The sequence below is a fragment of the Gavia stellata genome, chromosome 12 (genome assembly GCF_030936135.1).
Source record: "Gavia stellata isolate bGavSte3 chromosome 12, bGavSte3.hap2, whole genome shotgun sequence".
Classification (NCBI taxonomy): Eukaryota; Metazoa; Chordata; class Aves; order Gaviiformes; family Gaviidae; genus Gavia; species Gavia stellata.
The window spans coordinates 9501474-9521619 of record NC_082605.1 but is presented as its reverse complement, the minus strand read 5'-3'; the positions used below and the strand labels follow the sequence as shown (position 1 = coordinate 9521619).

At 36.2% G+C, this 20146-nt stretch overlaps 1 protein-coding gene across 1 annotated transcript in view; it reads right to left on the bottom strand.

Moving 5' to 3' along the window:
- Nucleotides 1-20146, bottom strand: part of CACNA1D (calcium voltage-gated channel subunit alpha1 D) — a 194489-nt gene that overhangs the window by 67831 nt on the left and 106512 nt on the right. The window contains exons 10-20 of the mRNA XM_059823472.1: nt 16198-16285; nt 15458-15484; nt 10921-11081; nt 10104-10329; nt 9753-9960; nt 7736-7856; nt 6559-6673; nt 5783-5852; nt 5083-5152; nt 4125-4269; nt 2160-2289 (exon numbers count right to left, since the gene is read on the bottom strand). Of these exons, the coding sequence (XP_059679455.1) occupies nt 2160-2289; nt 4125-4269; nt 5083-5152; nt 5783-5852; nt 6559-6673; nt 7736-7856; nt 9753-9960; nt 10104-10329; nt 10921-11081; nt 15458-15484; nt 16198-16285 (1361 nt within the window). The remainder of the gene's footprint in view (nt 1-2159; nt 2290-4124; nt 4270-5082; nt 5153-5782; nt 5853-6558; nt 6674-7735; nt 7857-9752; nt 9961-10103; nt 10330-10920; nt 11082-15457; nt 15485-16197; nt 16286-20146) is intronic.

Here is a 20146-nt window from a genome sequence, read left to right as displayed (position 1 = left end):
AACTCTTTTTTCTGGACCTTGTAAGATACACAGTGATTTATTTGTAGGAAATTTAAAAGAACCCAAAACAGTTGCCTACTGATATGCAAACTTTTTAAAAGATTGTGGATGCGATATTGACCTCACTGCTGTCAACAGAAACACTGCCATATATTTCAGTACAAGCAAGATTTCACCCTTGCAAGGTGGCCATATCACTAGCACCTAATTTAGCAATTGACAATGCATTGCAGTAGGGTACTAGTCTAGTTTCAAGGATCCAGCAATCCACCTAGCAAACAGTTGTGCACAGAAACATGTTGCCTGCTGTTCAGCAACTAATAAAATGGGAAGGAGAAATAAGATAAAGAGACAACGCACAAAGAAAGTATTCCTATTAGATCATATAAAAGGAAATCATTTTTTTCCCCCTGTTCAGTTGAAGATCACATCCTTCTGTCCCTTGCTGTCGCTGAAAAAATAGGAAATATTAAAGCCATTCAAAAAAGATTAATCAATAAGGAATTAATTTTGAAGTTAAAATAAAATATTTAAAGGCATTGCAGTTTGTAAACTTGCATCCCCTTGCTGAACTGGCTGGTTGAAGGAACATAATCATTCAAGGTAGCAACAAGAAAAATATGCAGGTGTGGTGCATTTGTGAATATTTACAACAAGAGGGCAATGCCTTCTTGAAATCACTCACACATTTTACCTGCCTGTGTCCCAAATAGGAATAATCCTTTCAGTTACCACTACTCTCCAGTTACATTTTCCTAGCATTCCTCTAGTTACAAAAACAATTATCAGCCCTTCAAGCCATTTCTACAATAACAATTTCAGTATTCCCCACCAGCTCTCTTTTTCTTATCTATTAGTGTGATTTATTCATAAGATTGCAATTCTCTGGTTTTATAGATATGGGAAACACACAGCTCAACTGAATAGTAGATGAAGAGTGTCTTTGTGCTTTGACCTCTTTTTACCTTTGAAGAAAGTTTTAGCTTTTTGTTTTTTACTAATGTTACTGAAAAAACATTCCAAGAATGTCAACAGCCAAAAGAGGACTTTCAGAAGCTGCATCTACAGTAGCAAGAACTAGAGGGATACAACCTCTACTGACCTAGTAGGCCCATCTTTCCTGTAAGAGGTGGAAGAGTTTCTCTAACTCCGTGGCGATCTCTACAGTTCAATTTATAAGACAGGAGGGGCCTGGAAGTTCTGTCAAAGTGCCCCAAAAGTCCCTACAGACTATTACGAAGCTGCATGATCTCAATTTAAAATGGGGGATTCAAATTCAGGAATATGTTTGAGGAGAACACAGATGTTTACTTACCACATAAGCTACACTTTTATTGAATAATAGAGACATTTCTGAAATTAATATTCTTACAAATATTTTGTTTCTACAAGTATATCTAAAAAAGGATGCAGAAACACTTCCAAATTTGGGGGTTTATATAGAGGCTGAAATGGCATTTGACTCTGAATCAAGGCAAGAGCTGGGCATGCTCTGATCCTCATCTTACATGTGAGTTTAGAAAAACTTGTTTAGTTTCTGATATGGCCAATCAGGAATCCAAGCATCTTCGGGTTCAGTGTGGCGGTACTCAAACTCATTAATGTGGCCACACTAGCTTCTTTGAAAGAAGAGGTAATATCCTTACGAATCCATACACTCACTAACAGAGCGATACTCTGAGTTGCCCAAGACTATATAATAGAGTCAATGAAGGACACGAGAGGACAGGTCAGAGTCTATTCCCAACATGTTATAAACAGTGATAATTTTAACTGGCATTTTTAAATCAGTGTCAAACACTGAGAGGCACTAAGAGTGATTCAGGAAATGCATATCAGGTACACCAGCTGAAAATTATGAAGAAATATGAAAATTACTAAGATTATGCTCAGCTTGAGCATATTTTATTCTGATATGTTTACAGCCAAAGGAAAAATATTATGTACGTAATAAATTGTTCTAATACCTATGATGTTCCATCAATAAAGTTACTTGTCTTTAAAATTTATGGTTTTTAAAGAACAAAAAAAAAGTATGACTTGAAAAAGGAAAAAGGAAAGTTTCTTAACTTGAAAATTAAAGACCAGGCACTAGTCCCAAAGGATTGTTATCCTTGTGAGGATATATTTATGTTCAGACATAAAAATGAAGGGCTTACATTATTTCGAAAAGAATGGCTGCGAATTGGATCTTCTGCTGCTAGGGAAACACTGCTCAGCATGATGAAGACAAGGATGAGATTGGTAAAGATGTGGTGATTGATGAGTCTGTGGCATCCCACTCGAATTCTGAAGAAGAGATACAAAAATATACCATGTGTGCAAATACAATTCAGCAGATGGCTAATATACAACATGTTTTCTATTACTCTGCCAACAATGACAGAACAGAGCAACCATCAGCAGCTGAAAGCAGTGCAAATGCTGAAGTTATTGCTCTGATTTCTAAAAATGTAAATAAATTCAAAATCCAATTGACCTGTAGTTAAGATGCACTTACTGAAGGAATCTGAGAGAGGATTTCCCAAGCTCCTGTTGGTTTTCAATTAGTTATAAATGCCTCTACAAGTTCCAGTATTTGTACCACTGTGCACATACAGAGGCCAATGTCAAAAGGACCAATGCTAGATAAGAAGGTATTTCAGATCCCCAGTTTGATTTGATTCTTATTAAAGCCGTCAAAAATACTCATATGGTGAGATGTGGCTTAGGCTGCAGATCTCATTGTGCTACTTAGAGACTCAACCCAAATCAGAATCTCCTGCGAAGACTTTCTTACAGAATTAGAGGACAAGTGAGTGGTGAAGATTACAGAGCTGCTAAGTTTCAGCCACATAACATGAAGTGGAACTGACATATGCTTAGAATCACTGAGCCCAAGGTTATCACAAATGCTGTTGAGCACCTTAGTAGAGTAGGTCCAGGATTAAATCAGCAAAAAAGTAGGATCAGGTTCGCAACTGACTAACACTGAAGTTGTCTAAAGTCTGCTGAAGAATCAGAAGGTTCTTGGGGAAATTTTGTTCTCCTGTTATTAAGTAGATGATTTGAGTATAGTGTATCTTAGTTAAGTAAGATGGCCATTTTGGCCTGAGAATATGTAGCATTAGTTGAGGTCAAAAGCAATTTGACACGTTCAACAAATCTAACATTTTTGCATTCAGCATATGTGTTCTTAAAATTACTAGTTTAAATAGCTCTCTTTCCAGTTTGTTTGAAATTCTGAAGAGCTTTACACAACCCATGCAATGAATAAGATACAGCCAAAATATTATCTTGACCATCACAGCGTCTTCTAAACTTAATTGTGATGACTTCTACCACTGAGAAGACAGCATTCTCCCATGCCAAATAACTCTTAAGCTCCCTTCTAAGACTGCTCATAAAATTGCTATATATAAATGTAACAGCTATGTTCAGTCTGTAGGAACTGAATTTAGCTCACTTGCTCACTTCCATCCAATAATCAGTAACGACTTTTACTGACTACTGAAGCTTGCTTTCTTCATCAGTGCAGAACTTCAAATGCTCTGGAGTTATACTGAGCAGTGAAAGATTCCAATTCCCCTCCAAATCCAACTATTATTGTTCTTGATTTTTGAAATCATTTGTCTTTATCTTCAGTGTTTGCCTGAATCTGGGAAAATGCTGTTACCCCAGGAGGAGTATATACATCCTTTCTCCTTCTTTTCTCTTTTTCTCTCTCTTATTTTCCTCTTCTCCTTCCTCACCTGTATGGCTCCACAAAGGTTCCTAGGGTTACTAGGAATCCTATCTCATCTAGAAGATGCTCAGATCACACTTTTTATATCCAGTCACACCTTTTATATTCAGTGACTAACATACTAAATAGCTAACATACATTAAAGGGTACTTTTCAGACATGTGCAGACTTGACAGACTGTATGTACAAGATGCTATTATTTTCAACAGTGTGTAGCAAGTTAATATATTTATCAGATCGTTTTCATTTACCAAGTCATTCTGAAAATTTTAGGAGAGACCCCAATCTCTCTCCTGCTGAAGATACTGGAGTTCTATTCATAACCTCACTGGAAGAAGGCCTGTTCCTTCACTGCTAAACCTTGATGAACTAAAACAGTATTTTTCAAAATTATATTTACGGATTGGTGCTGCTGAAAATGAAGAAGGCACTCCCTTCAGGGATCGGTGTTATTTTCTCCTTCATATTTAGTTCTGATATTCTACGGGGACGTGGGCCTGCTGGTACCTCTGGTTCATCCTCCTCATCTTCTTCATCTTCACCTACTTTAAATTAAACACTTTTTTACTATAAAATAAAAAACATTGAGGTTTTGTTCACAACAATATAAAAGCATGGCTTGTATTAAAATATATATGGCTTATGGGAAATATATATTCATAGCATGGCTTTAAAAATCTATGAATCAATATATGAACATCCATATTGTTGTCATGAGCTTATATACATGTTTATGTGCATATATGGGTGCGTGCGTAAGTGTCCTGAGTGCATTAATAGGCTTTACTGGCCCTGACCAGCTTCATCTGGGGTCTCCACTCACACCCCCTGCACATGGGCTCTGGAGCCCCACTTAAGCTCAGTCCCTGACCATCAGTCCATGTCTGAGCTGTGTTGTAGGGGTGCTGAGCTCTGTGCACTGGTTGAGCACTGAGTGCTCAAAAGGTAGGGCAGATTTCTGTAATAGGCATCCAGAAAATCAGACAGAACTGATTTTTAGATAAGTATGTTCACCAGACGGGAAGAACCTAAGACAGAAGTGATCAAACATCACCAGCCCCGGAATGTCCTTTTTTGCCAAATGTTTCAGAAAAGTTTAGAATTTGCTCTCACATTCAGATAATATTACCACAGCAATCTTCAGGCTGACAGTAGGAACTCTCATATGCTGTTTGTACTTTCTAGGAAGCTGCAGGAAAAGATAACACTTAGCAGCTTACAGGCCCATTTATCCACTGATAACAGAGCAAAACTTCACTGACTTCAAAGGAATTGATTCAGTGTTCAGCAAGAGCAAGTTTAGAATATTTTAGCTAACAAGCTTAAACGTGTTTGTCTTCTGGCTGGTATTCACATACCTGGTACATCACAGGGTGGATAGGGATCCTTATCCTCATCCTCTCCTTCTCCATATTCAGCAATTTTCACCTACAGCAATGAAAGGGATGCACAAGAAAAAAAAAAAATTTAAATATAGCTTGGAGTATAAAGTTCAACGAAAAGCAAACCAAATACACCTCTGAAGTCAGGGAAGTGATCCCTACGCTTAGCCTGAGTTTTCTGAAACAGGATAACTCTGAGAACAGAGGATAGCTGACAGTTTAATACATATTTTTAAAAGATGATTTTTCTATAGTATTCCAATTCTTCTGTCTGTGTAGATCGCAATGAGAATATAACCAACAGGCTTTGGTAAAAATTACCAAGAATGTTTGAACATTCTACTAAGAGTTTATCATTCACTAATCTCTTCCATTGGATTTATCAGGCAAAATACCTACAGGTATCCTAAAATAACATCAATTTTTTTAACATTAACCACTTCATGCTCTAAGAGCTTTCCTTCTCAGGATATCTTGAAACAAAAAGGTTTTTCTGGGTTAAGAGATTCAGTGAGGATGCAAAGCATCAGAACTAAGTTTCCTTCATCCGCAAAAAAATAAAAGGATGATGGGCTCATAAAAGAAATTGTACAATGGACAGTAGTCTCAAAAAGTACTCTGTAGCAAAATTAGCAAAACTGCTTCTTAGAAAAGACATAAATTTTAGAATAAACACCTTACTATCCTTGGGCTTCTTTTGGTCACCTTCTGACTTCTCACTTTTTTTGTTTTCCAGACTTTCTTTTCTACAAAACAATACAAAAACAATTACAAAGCACGTCATGTAAAGACAGAAGACTAAGCGAACTATATCCATTCTATGAAAAGTTAAGAGGGCATACCTAAAACCATATAGTAAAACATTTAAAATTATTTGCACAGCTGCAGGTGTCAGAGCAATAAAATCTATTGTATTTGAATGCAAGGATCCATTTTAAAAATTATCATTTTGAATACAATTCCAGAAGCTAATCCCTAAGAAATTCAATGCATGATCATTACTCCTTTCTAGAGGGATAAACTGTGCCCTTGGACTCATACAAACAAGTTGCATTTAGTTCAATAGGTCTGCACTGATTTCAAAGGAAGGTTTTCTTCTTGTGTATATAAGGCTTAAAGAACTGATTCCACAGGGAGCTGTCCACTGGTGACAACAGATACATTCTTGTTCTAATTGCACAATAAATCCTACCTTTGCAATGTTTAAATATCAGATGGCTTATCATTATGCCTTTAATTTGCCACGTTTTCCCAATTATTACCCAACTTTTATCTAAAATCATACTACCTGTGTCTTATTTTAATATCTAGGTAAACTCTCTCATTTTTTTCCCTAAGTCAAATAAATTTTGAAGACGGTAATGGCATGTACATAAAGAAAATCCTTATGAAAGAATTCAGTACCCTCCTCATTCCTTCTCCTGCTTAGTCAACATGCCCATGCTATTTTACCTTGCATTCTTTTTCCTTTCCTTTTCTTCAGCTTCTTCTTTCTGAGCTGTATTTAGACTTTCAGCATCTGCCAAGTTATCCACAGCAATGGCCAAGAAGACATTTAGCAAGATATCTATTTCAAATCATTTTAAGGACATTAGGTCTTTCTATACTTATTTGGTTTATTATCAGCATAAACACTGACAATGTGATAGATATAAAACGCATGTTCCCAACCTAGAGCATAGAGATTTGTGATGCTGGAGTGTAGTGCAAATAACACTCATTTAATGGACTAGATTAATATGACTAAATGAGCAGAGATCCATTAGAGTCACTGATTTTAAAATAGCAGAATACTTGACCTATTTTTTAAATAAATGAAATGCAACTTTATGTTAGCCTGAGCAAGTTTCAAATATGAAACATTGTCTATTAAAAGTGAAGACTGCTCAGGCATTTTGAAAAATTTGTTTTTATAACACACTATCTTCTGTGTCTACAACAACCTATATCAAATCCTGTACTTCAGTCCATATCAGTTAAGTACAAATACTGATACAAGTACTGTATAGTACAGAAAATAGAATGTTTTTGCACTTTTATCACCTCCTAACCTTGTAAGAACTTCTGAGAATGACACTAGTTTCTGTTGCTACATGGGGCCAAGGACATATTTCCAGTACACTGAAGGCAGGGAAGGGGAATGCTTCAGGAGACTTAATCCTAACTGACTCAACATTTCTCCATGCAGGTTTCTCTCATCTGGTCCCTGCACTATACAGTGGATCACTGGCTCCACTGTCAGTGTGTGCCAGAATTAACAGGGCTATATCAAGTATCAAAAGGATGAACAGGGAATTACTGCCATTGAGATCAGACTACATCCATGCATTTTCAGAGGGAGAGATGTCAAATAGAGACAAGCAGGTAGAATAAAGCTGTTTTCCCACTGAAGGAAGAAAGAAAAAATTCTTAGTTTTCTGCCATTGTGGTGGCTGGAGATGGACTCAGAGATCACTGGAGTCTCATTCATTAGGGAACGGGTATACAAAGAAAAGTCTATTTAAAGGACTTAGCACATGCAGAAAGCTCTTGCATGGCCTTTGCAATTTACTCCCTCCTAGAGAAACTTTGCATATGTCCCTGGCACACAGCCCCATTTGGAGATGTTTCCAGTGAGTGCAAAGGATACAGTTACCACAGATGAAGAGGATAATGAAATATATACAGACTATCATGCCTGACGATGATGGGCCACCATATGCCATTATACCATCATACATAACAGCATTCCAGTCTTCACCTGTTAGAATCTAAGAAGCAGATATATTATTAGTAACTCAACATCAAAAAAAGCAATAGAGAAATGTTTCCTCTGACCACAATACACAATAAGGCTAACCTTCTGTATACGTAAAGCAATACCGTAATCTTTTCATGCATTGTTTTAAAATTTTCAGTTAAATAAGCCCCTCCTGAAAGCTTGGGTTTAACTCTACTAACTTTTATTTTATGCTACGCATTTACATCACTGAACTTCCAAGGCAAAAATAATAAAAATAGAAGCCTATAATTTTATTGATTTTGGCATGCAAAAGTCAGAGCCCTGATTTTCAGTAATGCCACAGATGTAGTAATGCCTGCAAATGTTCATCACTCTTAAAAATCAAGTTAATATATGTTTTAAGGTTCTCTTTTTTTTAAATAGTGGCCACAAATCTTTTCTAGCTTATGCCATTTATTAGTCCTTCAAACTGGTCTACCCAATTTCAGTTTTAACAGGGACTGGCCGCCTTATCACATATATAATACACATACCACACACGTACACTACTGTTATAGCTTTTAAAATGGTAGCTATTTTAAACTGAATGGAGCTCAATGCTGTGGAAGAATTACATTATTTTCTTATTGGCTATTGTTTCACATAATTTCACAGAAGTCTAAAATAATTTTACAGAAATCTGTTGATCAGTTAAAAGGATAGTTTACAATGAGGCAACTCCACTTTTTCTGTACTACTACAAAAATTCTGAGTATTACAATGCAGGTTATAGGGGCACTTTATATATTTCTAAGTAAGTTCTTAAAAATTATCAGTTCTATCCTGAGAAAACAGGTAATACTGACTCTCCTTCCAAGTAGTTAAGTGGTTGTTCAAGAAAATCATATGCATGCCAATTTCTGAAATTTATTTTTGAAGACCTAAACTTATCAAGCTGATTTTCATAGTTGTTGAGCACCCAACAGGTTGGTTGCTCCGCAGTGTATTCTGAAACTGAAGGAAGCCTCATTCCTTTGAAAATGAGGCAGCCTAAAATCTGAATAAAATCCAATTCAACCGAGTTTGAAAGCACAGCCTTAATTTTTTAAAGGGGCAACATCAGGTGGACACTTCTCTTAAGGAAACTTCTCATTAAGATTTCCTTATATTAAAATTACATGGAAAGATTTTTTGCTTGCTCTGGGCAGCCACCAGATGAAACATCTACCAAAGAGATAGGAAGTGGACACAAAGTTGAGTCTTGCAGTGTCAGCGTTAAGCACTCACCCACAATGTCTGAAACCAAACATTGTGGTAATATGCAAAGCTGAATGTGAAAATGGCTAGAAAGATGAAACCAATTAGCCTAATTCCAGTATCCAAATTGGGAAAAATAAAAAAAAAAATCATAAAATAGTGAAAAGTAAACTGTAAGTATGGCCCTATCTTTTCAGAAGTAACAGACAAGTTGCTTTAAAATTTTAATAAACCTGACAGTGTCTCTTTAAAGAAATTAATACTTATTTTTATATTTTAGTAAGTGATATGATCCATATACAAATATGCACTCTTAAAATGCTTCTAATTTTTTCCTTTTTGGGAATAGCTGAACTTTTATATAGCTAATTAAGTCAAAGAAAACAATTTGATTAAATTAAAAATAACATTCCACCTCTTTTTCTAGTCATGTATTTGATGGACAAAGGAAATTTAATTTTGTGAAGTAATATGACAGCTATGTTGCATAGATAGATCAAATAAGACATGAAACAAATGGAACAAATGGTGCAGAGTTACTAGAGTTCTGAATTTAATGAGCAGAATGCTACTTAAAGTAAACTGAATAAATAGTATTCATGATTTTATTTTCAGGCAACATGATCACTTAAAGAGCTTTGTTGATCATCAAAGGTAAAATGTTTCATACGGGATGAAAGAAAGTTACCTGGAATACAGTTAAAAGAGCTTGTGGAAAATTATCGAAGGTGCTCCGTTTTGTTTGAGTTTCATCAAAATTAAATTTGCCTCCAAACAGCTGCATTCCAAGCAACGAGAAGATTATGATGAAGAGGAAAAGCAGAAGCAACAGTGAAGCAATGGACTTCATTGAGTTTAACAAGGATGCTACCAAGTTGCTCAGGGATGCCCAGTGCCTATAAATTAAAATGCGTGTGTTAACACACAACAAAAAAACCCAAACAAAACAGTAAAACAGCAGCGCGTGATGAAGTATTACAAAAGAATTGCTGATCACCCTTCAGCTATCCGTAAAGTTAGCAGTATTAGTTAATCTTACCTTGTTACTTTAAAAATACGCAGGAGACGAACACAGCGAAACACTGAAATTCCAAGGGGTGACATAATTTCCAACTCCACCAAAATGGTTTCAACAATGCCACCACAAACAACGAAGCAATCAAAGCGGTTAAAAAGAGAAACAAAATAAGCCTGTAGGCCCAAGCTGTACATCTTTACTAACATTTCACAGGTGAATAAAGCCAGAAGAACTTTATTTGCGATATCTGGAATAAAATATTAAAAAAAAAAAAGAAGACATTCCTGAATTGTCTCATAGATTCCATTTTTATTTTAACATAGAAGTACTGTACTTTCCATACTAGTTCACAGCCTTTTGCTTAAGAAGGAAGGAAGTATTGTTTTTTTTATGTTGGACTGTATTTGATGCCTAAGCGGTAAAAGTTACAGAAGGATGTAAAGCTTCCTGCAACCTATAAACTATCCATCTTTCCAATCCATTGCACAGTTCATGGCTGCTCAACCTACAGCTTGAGTCCACACTGTAACTTAAGCACCACAGCCCACAGCATGTTCTGCTGTGCCAGTTACCATTTCCTTCCTCATCTTTCAGGCATGGTTTAACAACAGAAGTACAGGTATTTACAATTCAGTATTGTCAGTTTTTTCCTAGTATGCCATTAAGCTGTGTTACGGTTGTGGAAATCAAACACATTCAGTCATTTCTTGTATCTCCCTTTGGCTGGGCTGAATATCCTTCAGGACAGCAAACAACAAGATGGCAAAGTACAAAAGTAGGCACTGATAGAATGCAAGTATCCATAGTCAAAAACAGGACAAATAATTTTTGATTGTACCTTGGATCTGGGTCAGCCAGTCAGGTTGATTATAATGCTCCGATGAGATAGTTAATGTGTTCAGAAAGACCAAGACTATAACAAGCCAATAAAATGTGACAGATTTTACTGCAGCTCTGCATTTTCTTCGATTGAATCGATTCCAGCGACGCCAGCGTCGACTGAAAGTTCAAATAAAAACAAATTTATTATTATACAGAAAACAGATATGAACTTAAGGAGGGTTTCTTCTGTGTAGAAAACATAGTGCATCTATGTGTAAGCAGATGTATTTACATAAATATGTGCACAGCACTTCAGATAGTTGTGTAAATTATTACCAGTTGCAGATTAGGGAGTGCTGATTTGTTATTCCTTTTTTAGATTTCATTATAGATTTTTATATGTAAACTGCAACTTTTGGAGACCCGAATTGCCTGTGACATAATTCGATTAAGCAGTATTTAACACTTCACTGAGTAACAAGATATATCTGTCTTCTCAGGCCCCATACACTTAATAGCAGTAAAGAAAAGCCAATGAAGCAACTTAGAATTCAGATTACATTTAGTCTGAAAATGTAGGCTTTGAGTTAAATGATGGGCACAATTCTGGCAGGATTAAACAAGGCAGGAATGTTGAGATCAACTTTTAGAAATCTACCCTATAGTGTTGGAGATCTCAGTCAGCAACTCCTAGAGATTTCCACTGGTGTACCTTGACATTGTGTCAGTGGGAAAATGTTTGTGAAATGAGTAATAGTGACAATCAAGGACAAGTAAACAAGCCCTATCTAGATATGGGTTGGACTCACAAGTGAGGGTATTAGCTCAGATTTGGTCTCGTAAAACTAGATTTAATTTCTCTGCTTCATTTCTGGGAACTTTAGTGAACTAATTAGTCTCCTTGAGTTGCATTTTCATTTGTGAAACAGGAAGAAAATACATTGCTGTGTCATAGGAAGAGAAGGATTAGGAAGCACTTGACATTGCCTAAAAAGGAGGCATATAAAATTCACACACACAGAACAAACAGCCATGGACTCAGATAATAAATTTTAGGAACTGACAACTGCTTCATCAAAAATTCAAGGGACAGAGCAGGCACAGACTCCAATGGAAGCTTGACCTAGCCTTAAAATAGCAAAGAACTGAGAAGAGTGTGCATGTATGAGCTTCTTGCTCTACAGTTTCACTATCAAGCCAGTCTAGCGTAAATTTGTTGTGATGAAAGGGGTAGTCTGCTCTCCTTGTTCGGCCCTCTCCTTTCCCTTTTGCCAAAACTAGCCCTAATGAAGTGAGCCAGATGTGAGAATTGACTGGTGGAAACCAATTTCTTTTTTTCTGGGTTGATTTTAGCTGGTCAGTTGTCTGATCAAATTCATTGTATTGCCGCATCATAGAAAGAGCAGGAAGAATGAGTGGCTGAGACAGGGGAAAGGAACTGCAGCCCTTTTGGCAGTACCAAAACAGGGAACTATGGCTTTTGAAAATTGTTACAAATAACTAGGTGAATTTCTTAATACTTTTAGTGCCTGAATTAGCAGATGTTATATTTAATATGTATAAAATCAGAAATGCTTTAAATTGGCCTCAGAAAACAGAACCAATATGCAATAACAACACCATAAAAATAACTGAGCTTGGCACTGCATTCAAGCATTAACTGAGTTTTCCTTATGTACCTTAAATTTGTATTTGTAGTAATGGAAATTAATATTGGATTCAGATATCAGCACAAAGATGTTTCAAGCCTTTGCAGTATTCTAACCACATAAACGAAAAATATCCTGTCCTGACCTAAATCAACATGGTATTCAAAAACATTCTTATCTTGCCAGTCCCCTGCCTAACAGCGCTATGTCCATGGCCATCATCAGGATGGCCTACTCCCTGGTAGTGGTAAACGCTACCTGGGTAGGTAAAACAGCCTTATTTACGCTTACAGAACATCCTATCATTGAAGTCAGTGAGACAAGAATAATATTGTTTGGATATCTCTACTCACAGAAGCCAAAAGCAGTCTCAAAGTGTGTAACTCACAGCTCTCTGAAGCCAATGGGGCCTTTTTTTTCCCCAAAAGGTCTGTGGAATCAGTGACAAAACAGTATAGCTAATTGGAGCACATATGAAAAGGCTGCCAAAGGGTGTGCAACAGCACTGACATGTAGAAGTGCATGAATAATATAAGTACGTGTAAAAAGCCTACAGAAATAAAGCAAAAATTCACAAAGGAGAACAGGAGTAATTTTCTACCTTCATTAGATTGGCACAATCAAAGAAATAAACAGTAAGTAGCAGACTGAAGTAGATGACCTGTTGTGCCAGGAAAACCTGTGGCTATATAAAATAGGAAAACAGATTACACTATTTTCACTCAACAGTTTTCTATTTTTCACTAACCGCCCTTCCTAGTTTTAAACAAATAGCATAATTTTTTTCTGGAAGAATGAAATGTACCCTTTTATTTTGAAGAGAAATTCTATTTTCATAGATTTCTTTTTTCAAAGGCTGCTAACATCTGTGCAGACACCCTACACTTCTCTACTCTTATTTACAAAATATGGGACAGAAGAATTGCACCAGAGCGCTCACTCATTATGAAAAAATAGAAGCCTTTGAGATTATTTTTCCATTCCTCATTTTTGTAGTTACAGGATTCAGGGCATATTACCAGCTTTTTAGCATGACTTGGAGATTAATGTGATCATGTAATGACAAATGAGGAAGTGACTTCTTAAAAAGAGGGATCTTCACAGAGGACAACGTGCACAAATCTCTTCAACTAGCAGAGCCCCATTTTCCTCTAATCATAGCTCTGTCACTTCCATGTGAGAAGGAAAAAGAGTTGTTCTAGTACCAAAACATTTCAAATTCCTTTGAAAAAAGAGTTCTCTTTTTCCTTAAAATATGAACAATGGGCAAGGTTCAGAACGTAGACATTACTTTGCTTTCTCTGTAATGCTTCTATGAGTTCCCACTGTGCAAATAGACCAAACTTGGAGACTGTAGTATAACAGCAGTCTGTTGCACTGCCTGGTAATTGAAGTTTCATGCGACCACTTCATATTCCAGTTTCTCCTTTAAAACCAGCATGAGTAGGCTTCATAGCAATAAATAGTACGCTATAAGGTTGATTAAAGACAATCTCATGATTCAGAATAATCATGCTTGTTTGGGATTCTCAGCTAATGAAATACTAAACAAATTGTTCCACCTGTTCTACTGTTATGGTAACTGGAAGCAATAGCAAAAGAAATCACAGAGCATTAGCACACTGAATCACTTATCTTCATTAAGCTAAAAGCAGTCTCATCTCTCATAATTCATGAAGGGTTAAGCTCAAAGGTCCATATGGACATAACTGCTCCATTCAGTTGGTGTAGCTAAGGCCAGTTTCTGTAGCAGAAGGCATACAAGAAAAGATACAGCTTTTATAACTAATGCTGAAACTTCTAAAAAGTTAGTTGTGCATTCACTACCATCCTAAATGGTCAGATCTCCATTGGCCACAGTCTTCAGCAGAGTGAGGCACGTTTATATGCTGTCACCAGTTTGCTGGCTGAAAGGGATGACAAAATAAAGCTTGATCATAGCGTCACATGGAAAAACTCTCAGTGTAGAAAAGCACCAGTTAACTGTTGCCTGGGAGCTCTTCTTCAAAAAAGAAAAGAAGACTATTCAGAAGGAACACAAGTCCACTCCAACTGCTTGCAACTGGTCAGCGCTGGTAGGTCATTAGAGCTAGTAAGGCTAGTAGAATAAACCTGGGTATGCTATTCCTCTTCATTGCTGCAAGGAGAATACACTGCTGTTACCAATGAATTACTTGCTATACATCCAACACCGAAATCAGTTTTACTAGAGTTAAAAAATTGGAATTATTCCAGATGTTGCCAAAACTGCTGATGTCAGATGTTCCCAAATCTTCTTGATTGTCCCTTTTGTCACTGAAAATTTTCTGTGAAAAGTATTTATTCTGTGGGTTGTCTGCAACTGTAGGAGTGTCTTTGCCCTTCATGATTCACTAGGTCTACCACTTCATTACTTACCTTAAATCACATAGCTTTTTTTTTGTTTTGTTCCTCCATGGAGCAACCTAACCTTTTTAAACAGAAAGGGGTATCTTTTCTGTGTTTGCAATTATCCTTTCTAATTGCTAAATATATGTCCTACAAGACTGGAAAAAAAATCAAAATAAAGAAACGTATTGGTTTTGTACTGGCATATCCAGTGTCTACAATATCAGTACTCTTAATTCTTAATTTTGCTTATAACATGACCCTTCTGCAATCATACTTGAAAATAGAAGCTCATATTCCCAAATGCTCCTAGTAAGTGAAAAGAGAGCCACAAATACCAGCAAAGCAGATCAGGGAGTTTGATTCCCAAAGAGTGTTCATGGATACCTTACTTTTGTATTCACCAGTAACTGTTAGGAAGAATTTTCACACAGCAAAATTTAAAGTACAGTAAATAAAGAATAATTATATGAGATCATCATGATGTGTAGATAGTCACAAGGAAAAAAAGTGATGAAGAGAGAGGAAAATACTGACCTGAACTTGGATTTTGAGATGGTTTGACTGGAAGAAAAGGAAAACACATTTTTAAGAATGTGATAAAAAATAATTAACACAAATTCATTCTCTTTAGAGTATTGCAAATCAATACATTGGAATTACATACACATAAAAACAAACTTTTAACAAAATGCATCATGAATGCTAAAATTCTATTGTCTTGTTATTTATTTTCTGATATAAAAGCTTTACAGATTTTCTAAGTGAAAGAAAGGAAATCTCCTTTAAAACTAAGTAAATAAACTGCTCACGTAGAAGCTGCTTGGAAGTCATGAAAATCTGACCAAATAAATAGCAAACACCATGAGTTATAGAAATACTCCCATACATTCAGTTATTGCCTAAAAATACATATTCTCTAGATCACGTGCAATTTAATGGAAAACATTTCTTTTTACACATCATAGGGGACTTCCATTCTTTTCTTATTATTTTGGACAACAATTATATTTTATAAAAGCTTTCAGAAAAACATGACTCCACTGGAAGTTTAGTTGAATTGTTCTATGTCATCTGAACTTGAGAATTATAGAAGTTTTCTAATGCTGTAACAATTGGCCTAATATTAAACTACTGAAAGACAAAAAAAAAAATCCTAAGTGTCATACAAAGCTTGACTTCTTGAAAGCAGTTTTGGCTAAATAAACAATGAGGAGAGAATAATTCTTTTAAATTTTGAGATGATGAGGGTACTTAAAAACAGTCCATGTACTCACCATAAACTCCCACAGCATGCTGGGTTCTCTCCTTCTCCGCTCACATTCTCTGTGTTCACTGATTCAGTTTCACTGGTGGGCATGCTTGCTGTTAGGAGACAGAAATTGCTTTAGATTGATAGCCAAGCAAGGCATTACACAGAATGTGATCTCCTGTTTTATTGCAAGAATACCTCCACTTCTTGCTGGTCTAATGAGAGCTTGGAAGATCAGAAGAATAGCAGATGAAGTTAGACACTTCATCAGTCCTCCTCTTGTAACAGATGAAAGCACACAGAATTCCAGAGTATATTGCAGCTGTTTTTGTTTCTTTTCAATGATTCAACATAACTGTTGAAAATACACTACAGAATACAACGCAGAGGAGTTTTGTAACAAAGAGCGTGCTACCCCTAGAAAAGGAATAAACCTGAGCTAGATTTTGTGACCTTTCATTTTAGGAAGTGTTCTGTTAACACTTTGGAGGTGCTTATCAGTTTAAGTGTTGCTAACATTCTTGCTAACTCCAAGAACTGTCATTAAAGTTCTCCTGAAAATAGGAAATATGACACTCCGATCATACCAACTACGCTTTTACTTCCATTATGAATTATCAAGGCAAGATACTAGAAAGTAATTGTGGCTGCAAATACAGAAAGGAGCACTGGGAATGGCAGAATGGGTAGTACAAAGGATGATGAGAATTACTACTAATAAAAAGGGGATTATTACATTTGTTACACAGTGAATTACTGTACACATAGCAGCTCATTACTGAATAGTTCACAACTGTAACTAATGGTTTGTTAGACAAAACTCATCTGCAGATTGGTCAGCACCATTTATTTTCAAATCAGCTGAAATATAGAGGGAGGACAACGTATGTCAAAAGATACTAGGAAAGGATGAACAGCCAAAGTTCTCAGTACTTTCTAGGGGAGAACACTACTTCCATGTCTGCAATGTAAGCATGAAAGGAAAACCTCAGGAACAAGGAGAGTGTAAAATTAATGGTGCTGGTTTATACAGTAGAAATACCATATCAAATAGGAAAAAATAAGAGAGGTGGAAGATGCACTGAAATTACTGTAGGACAGCAAGAACAAAATAAAAACAAAGTACCTTAAAGGTATTCTGAGGTGTAGCTTCTGCTGTTTTGTTGGTTTGCTTGTTTGGTTTTTTTGGTTTTTTGTTCTGTTTTGTTGGGGAGGGTTTCAGCCAATGTCTATGGACTGAGAGTACTGAAGGCAAAAGGGCTACAATGCCTATTTCAGTTCGGGATGTCTCACTGTTTTGCTAGCCTAAAGGAGGCTTAAAGCAGGCTTAATTACATGCATCTTAATATAAGTGAGAATTGAGAATCAGGCCCTGAATTTTCTGATTTGTCTACAGATCGGGTACAAAATGAGAACCGTTAGTAACAGTTTTTCTGCACAGCCTCTATATTGCCTCAACACCGACATAGAGATACATGTAAGTTGTAAATGGTAGTTTGGTTTCCATGCCCATCAGTTCCATTGAAGTTGGGAGACAGACAGGTCTATGCAGGCTAGATGCTCAGCTACTATTTGCAACAGCTGAGAATCTGTCCTCATAAATGTAAGTCACCATTACATGAAATGTTAAACACAGAGTTGGCATAACAAAGATCCAAAATGTCCATGCAGATGTTTGAATAAACAAGGCATTTCAGGCAGTAAGCACAGCAAACCCTTCTTTCACAAGGTTCTTCTGTTTTGATGATTCTTTTAAAATATTACTGTAATTGCTTTATATATGAAAAATCCCTGGTTAGCACCTGCAAGTGCCTCAATTCTAATATCATGCTTCTCTTTATAAATCAGTTCTAAAAAAATTAATATTGCTAGTCTTGTGTGAACTTCACAGCTTATAGTCACAGAGTTCAAAAGGAATTTCATTCAAAAGTAAAACAAACAATCTTGGATGATATCCAAATTCAAGTATTAAAATTTCAAAGGGTTTAAGAAAAAAAAAAATTCACAAAACTATTTCAGACATTGTCTCAGATCTTCAGAACTAATAGTTTTTATTTTAAAATGCCAGGGTCTTTTTCAATAAATGCAAGGAGTTTCCCTGCCTGGTAAAGAACTGAAATGGTTGTCTTCTGCTGGATGACTTGCATGCTGTTAGGAAATGCAACATTACAGCCACCTAATGATGAACATTTTAGCACTTGTGATAGGCAACTGCATAATATAAGAGTGCAGAAGTCTTGTTTCATACACTGTTATTAAGAGTTGCCATGAAAGAGCTAGGCCCACTTTTGCAAGCACTACATGTGAATGTGTATGTCTCGCTTGTGTTTCAAATTTATCAACTCTCCCCTCATCTAAAAGCAGTACCTAGAATCCAATTCCTCAGAAAGTGTCACTCAGTATCACACAAATATTATTTGTTTTAATACATGCCAAATAATTTTTAAAAGAGTAAGTATAAAGTAATATAATTTTAATTCAAGTCAACCTGACTTGATGCGTTAACCCACAGTAAGAAATAACAGCCATTTTGAACATGACTGCATGAAGAAAAACAAAGTACCACAGGAAAAAAAATAAATCTTTGACCCTGTTGAAGCCAATGTAAATTCTGCTAATAATTAAATACAGGCAGATTGTTACTCTCTATTTCAGACAGGGCTATTGCTCTAGCTCTATTAGTGACTTGCAGGTGCTCTGTTACAAAAACAGAAGAGGAAAAAAAGAACCATAGACAGTTCAGTTTATATTAGAAACTCAGCTATCATTATACTGTAATTTATTTGCCAAATGAAAAACTTGACAGAAGTACTGGGAAAGGCACCATGTGGAAGTCTAGCTCCAGCAACGCCAGCAAGTCATTAAATCTTTAGCCAGAAGAAAACAGCAACAGCACTGCATGACCACATCCACTCTCACTAATGCAAGCAACGTGGCAAGTCTTGAAAAGACTCAATTTCCCCGACCACAGCTTTTTAAGGGCAGTGTTCATTGGGCAAAATACAGCACGGAGAATGAACTTTTGAAAGACCGTCTGATATCAGTGAGTCCAGCTTTGAGATCTTTAAACTGGTACTCCACTATTCAAAGGAAGATACCAAATTTTCTCTATTCTTTATTCACCTTTTGCCCTTATTTTACTGATATTCTTCTGGAAATATTATCTAGATTTCTAGATAGTATCAGCTCTTTTCAATTATGGCAACTGGTTTCAAATGGAAGAATGCTTGCATTAGGCAATATAAATAACCTATATAGCATGCAGCTTAATACTTTTCTGAGTATATAGAAAATAGGTCAAATATATCACCTACTACATTTTATTTCTGTGGATAAGAAAACAGATTGCTTTTCTCATGTTATAATGTTCACTATTTACTCTAAATAGTTTTCAGATTTTGGAGCAGTGATTTCAAACTCTACTCCAGGACATAGCATAACTAATGCATAGCTAAGAGCAAGTCAGTGTCCCTCAGCACTGATATGTCCTAGCCAGCTGGAGTTGGAAGAAATAAATTCCATAATCCTGTTATATGACAATTTAGTGTCACTGTAGAATCCAAAGAAAGCTAAATTACACCCTGAATTATTGAACTGTGGTGACAAGTATTATTGTTGGAAATGTTTCCCTCTAGAAAGTACATGAGTAGTATTTTAATCTGGTTCAACTTCAGCTATGCATTTTTGATCCATAGGCTGATCTCATTTCCACACTAATGCACCTTGGGTAGCTTTCTGGTTACATGTGCTGAAGGAAAAGAGCTGCAGAAGTGGAGTGATCTGCACAGCTAGTCGGATAATCAGTAATAGCTACTGGAGAGAATCTTAAAATTACTGAAAAAGGTACTATACTAGCAAAATTTTAGATCAACCTTGCAAAATGGTCATCTTCTGCCCACTAGTAACATCCACTAGTAACAATTCCATGAGGTCCAAAATCCTCTTAATTCTTTCTCAAATCAGTACATGGATTT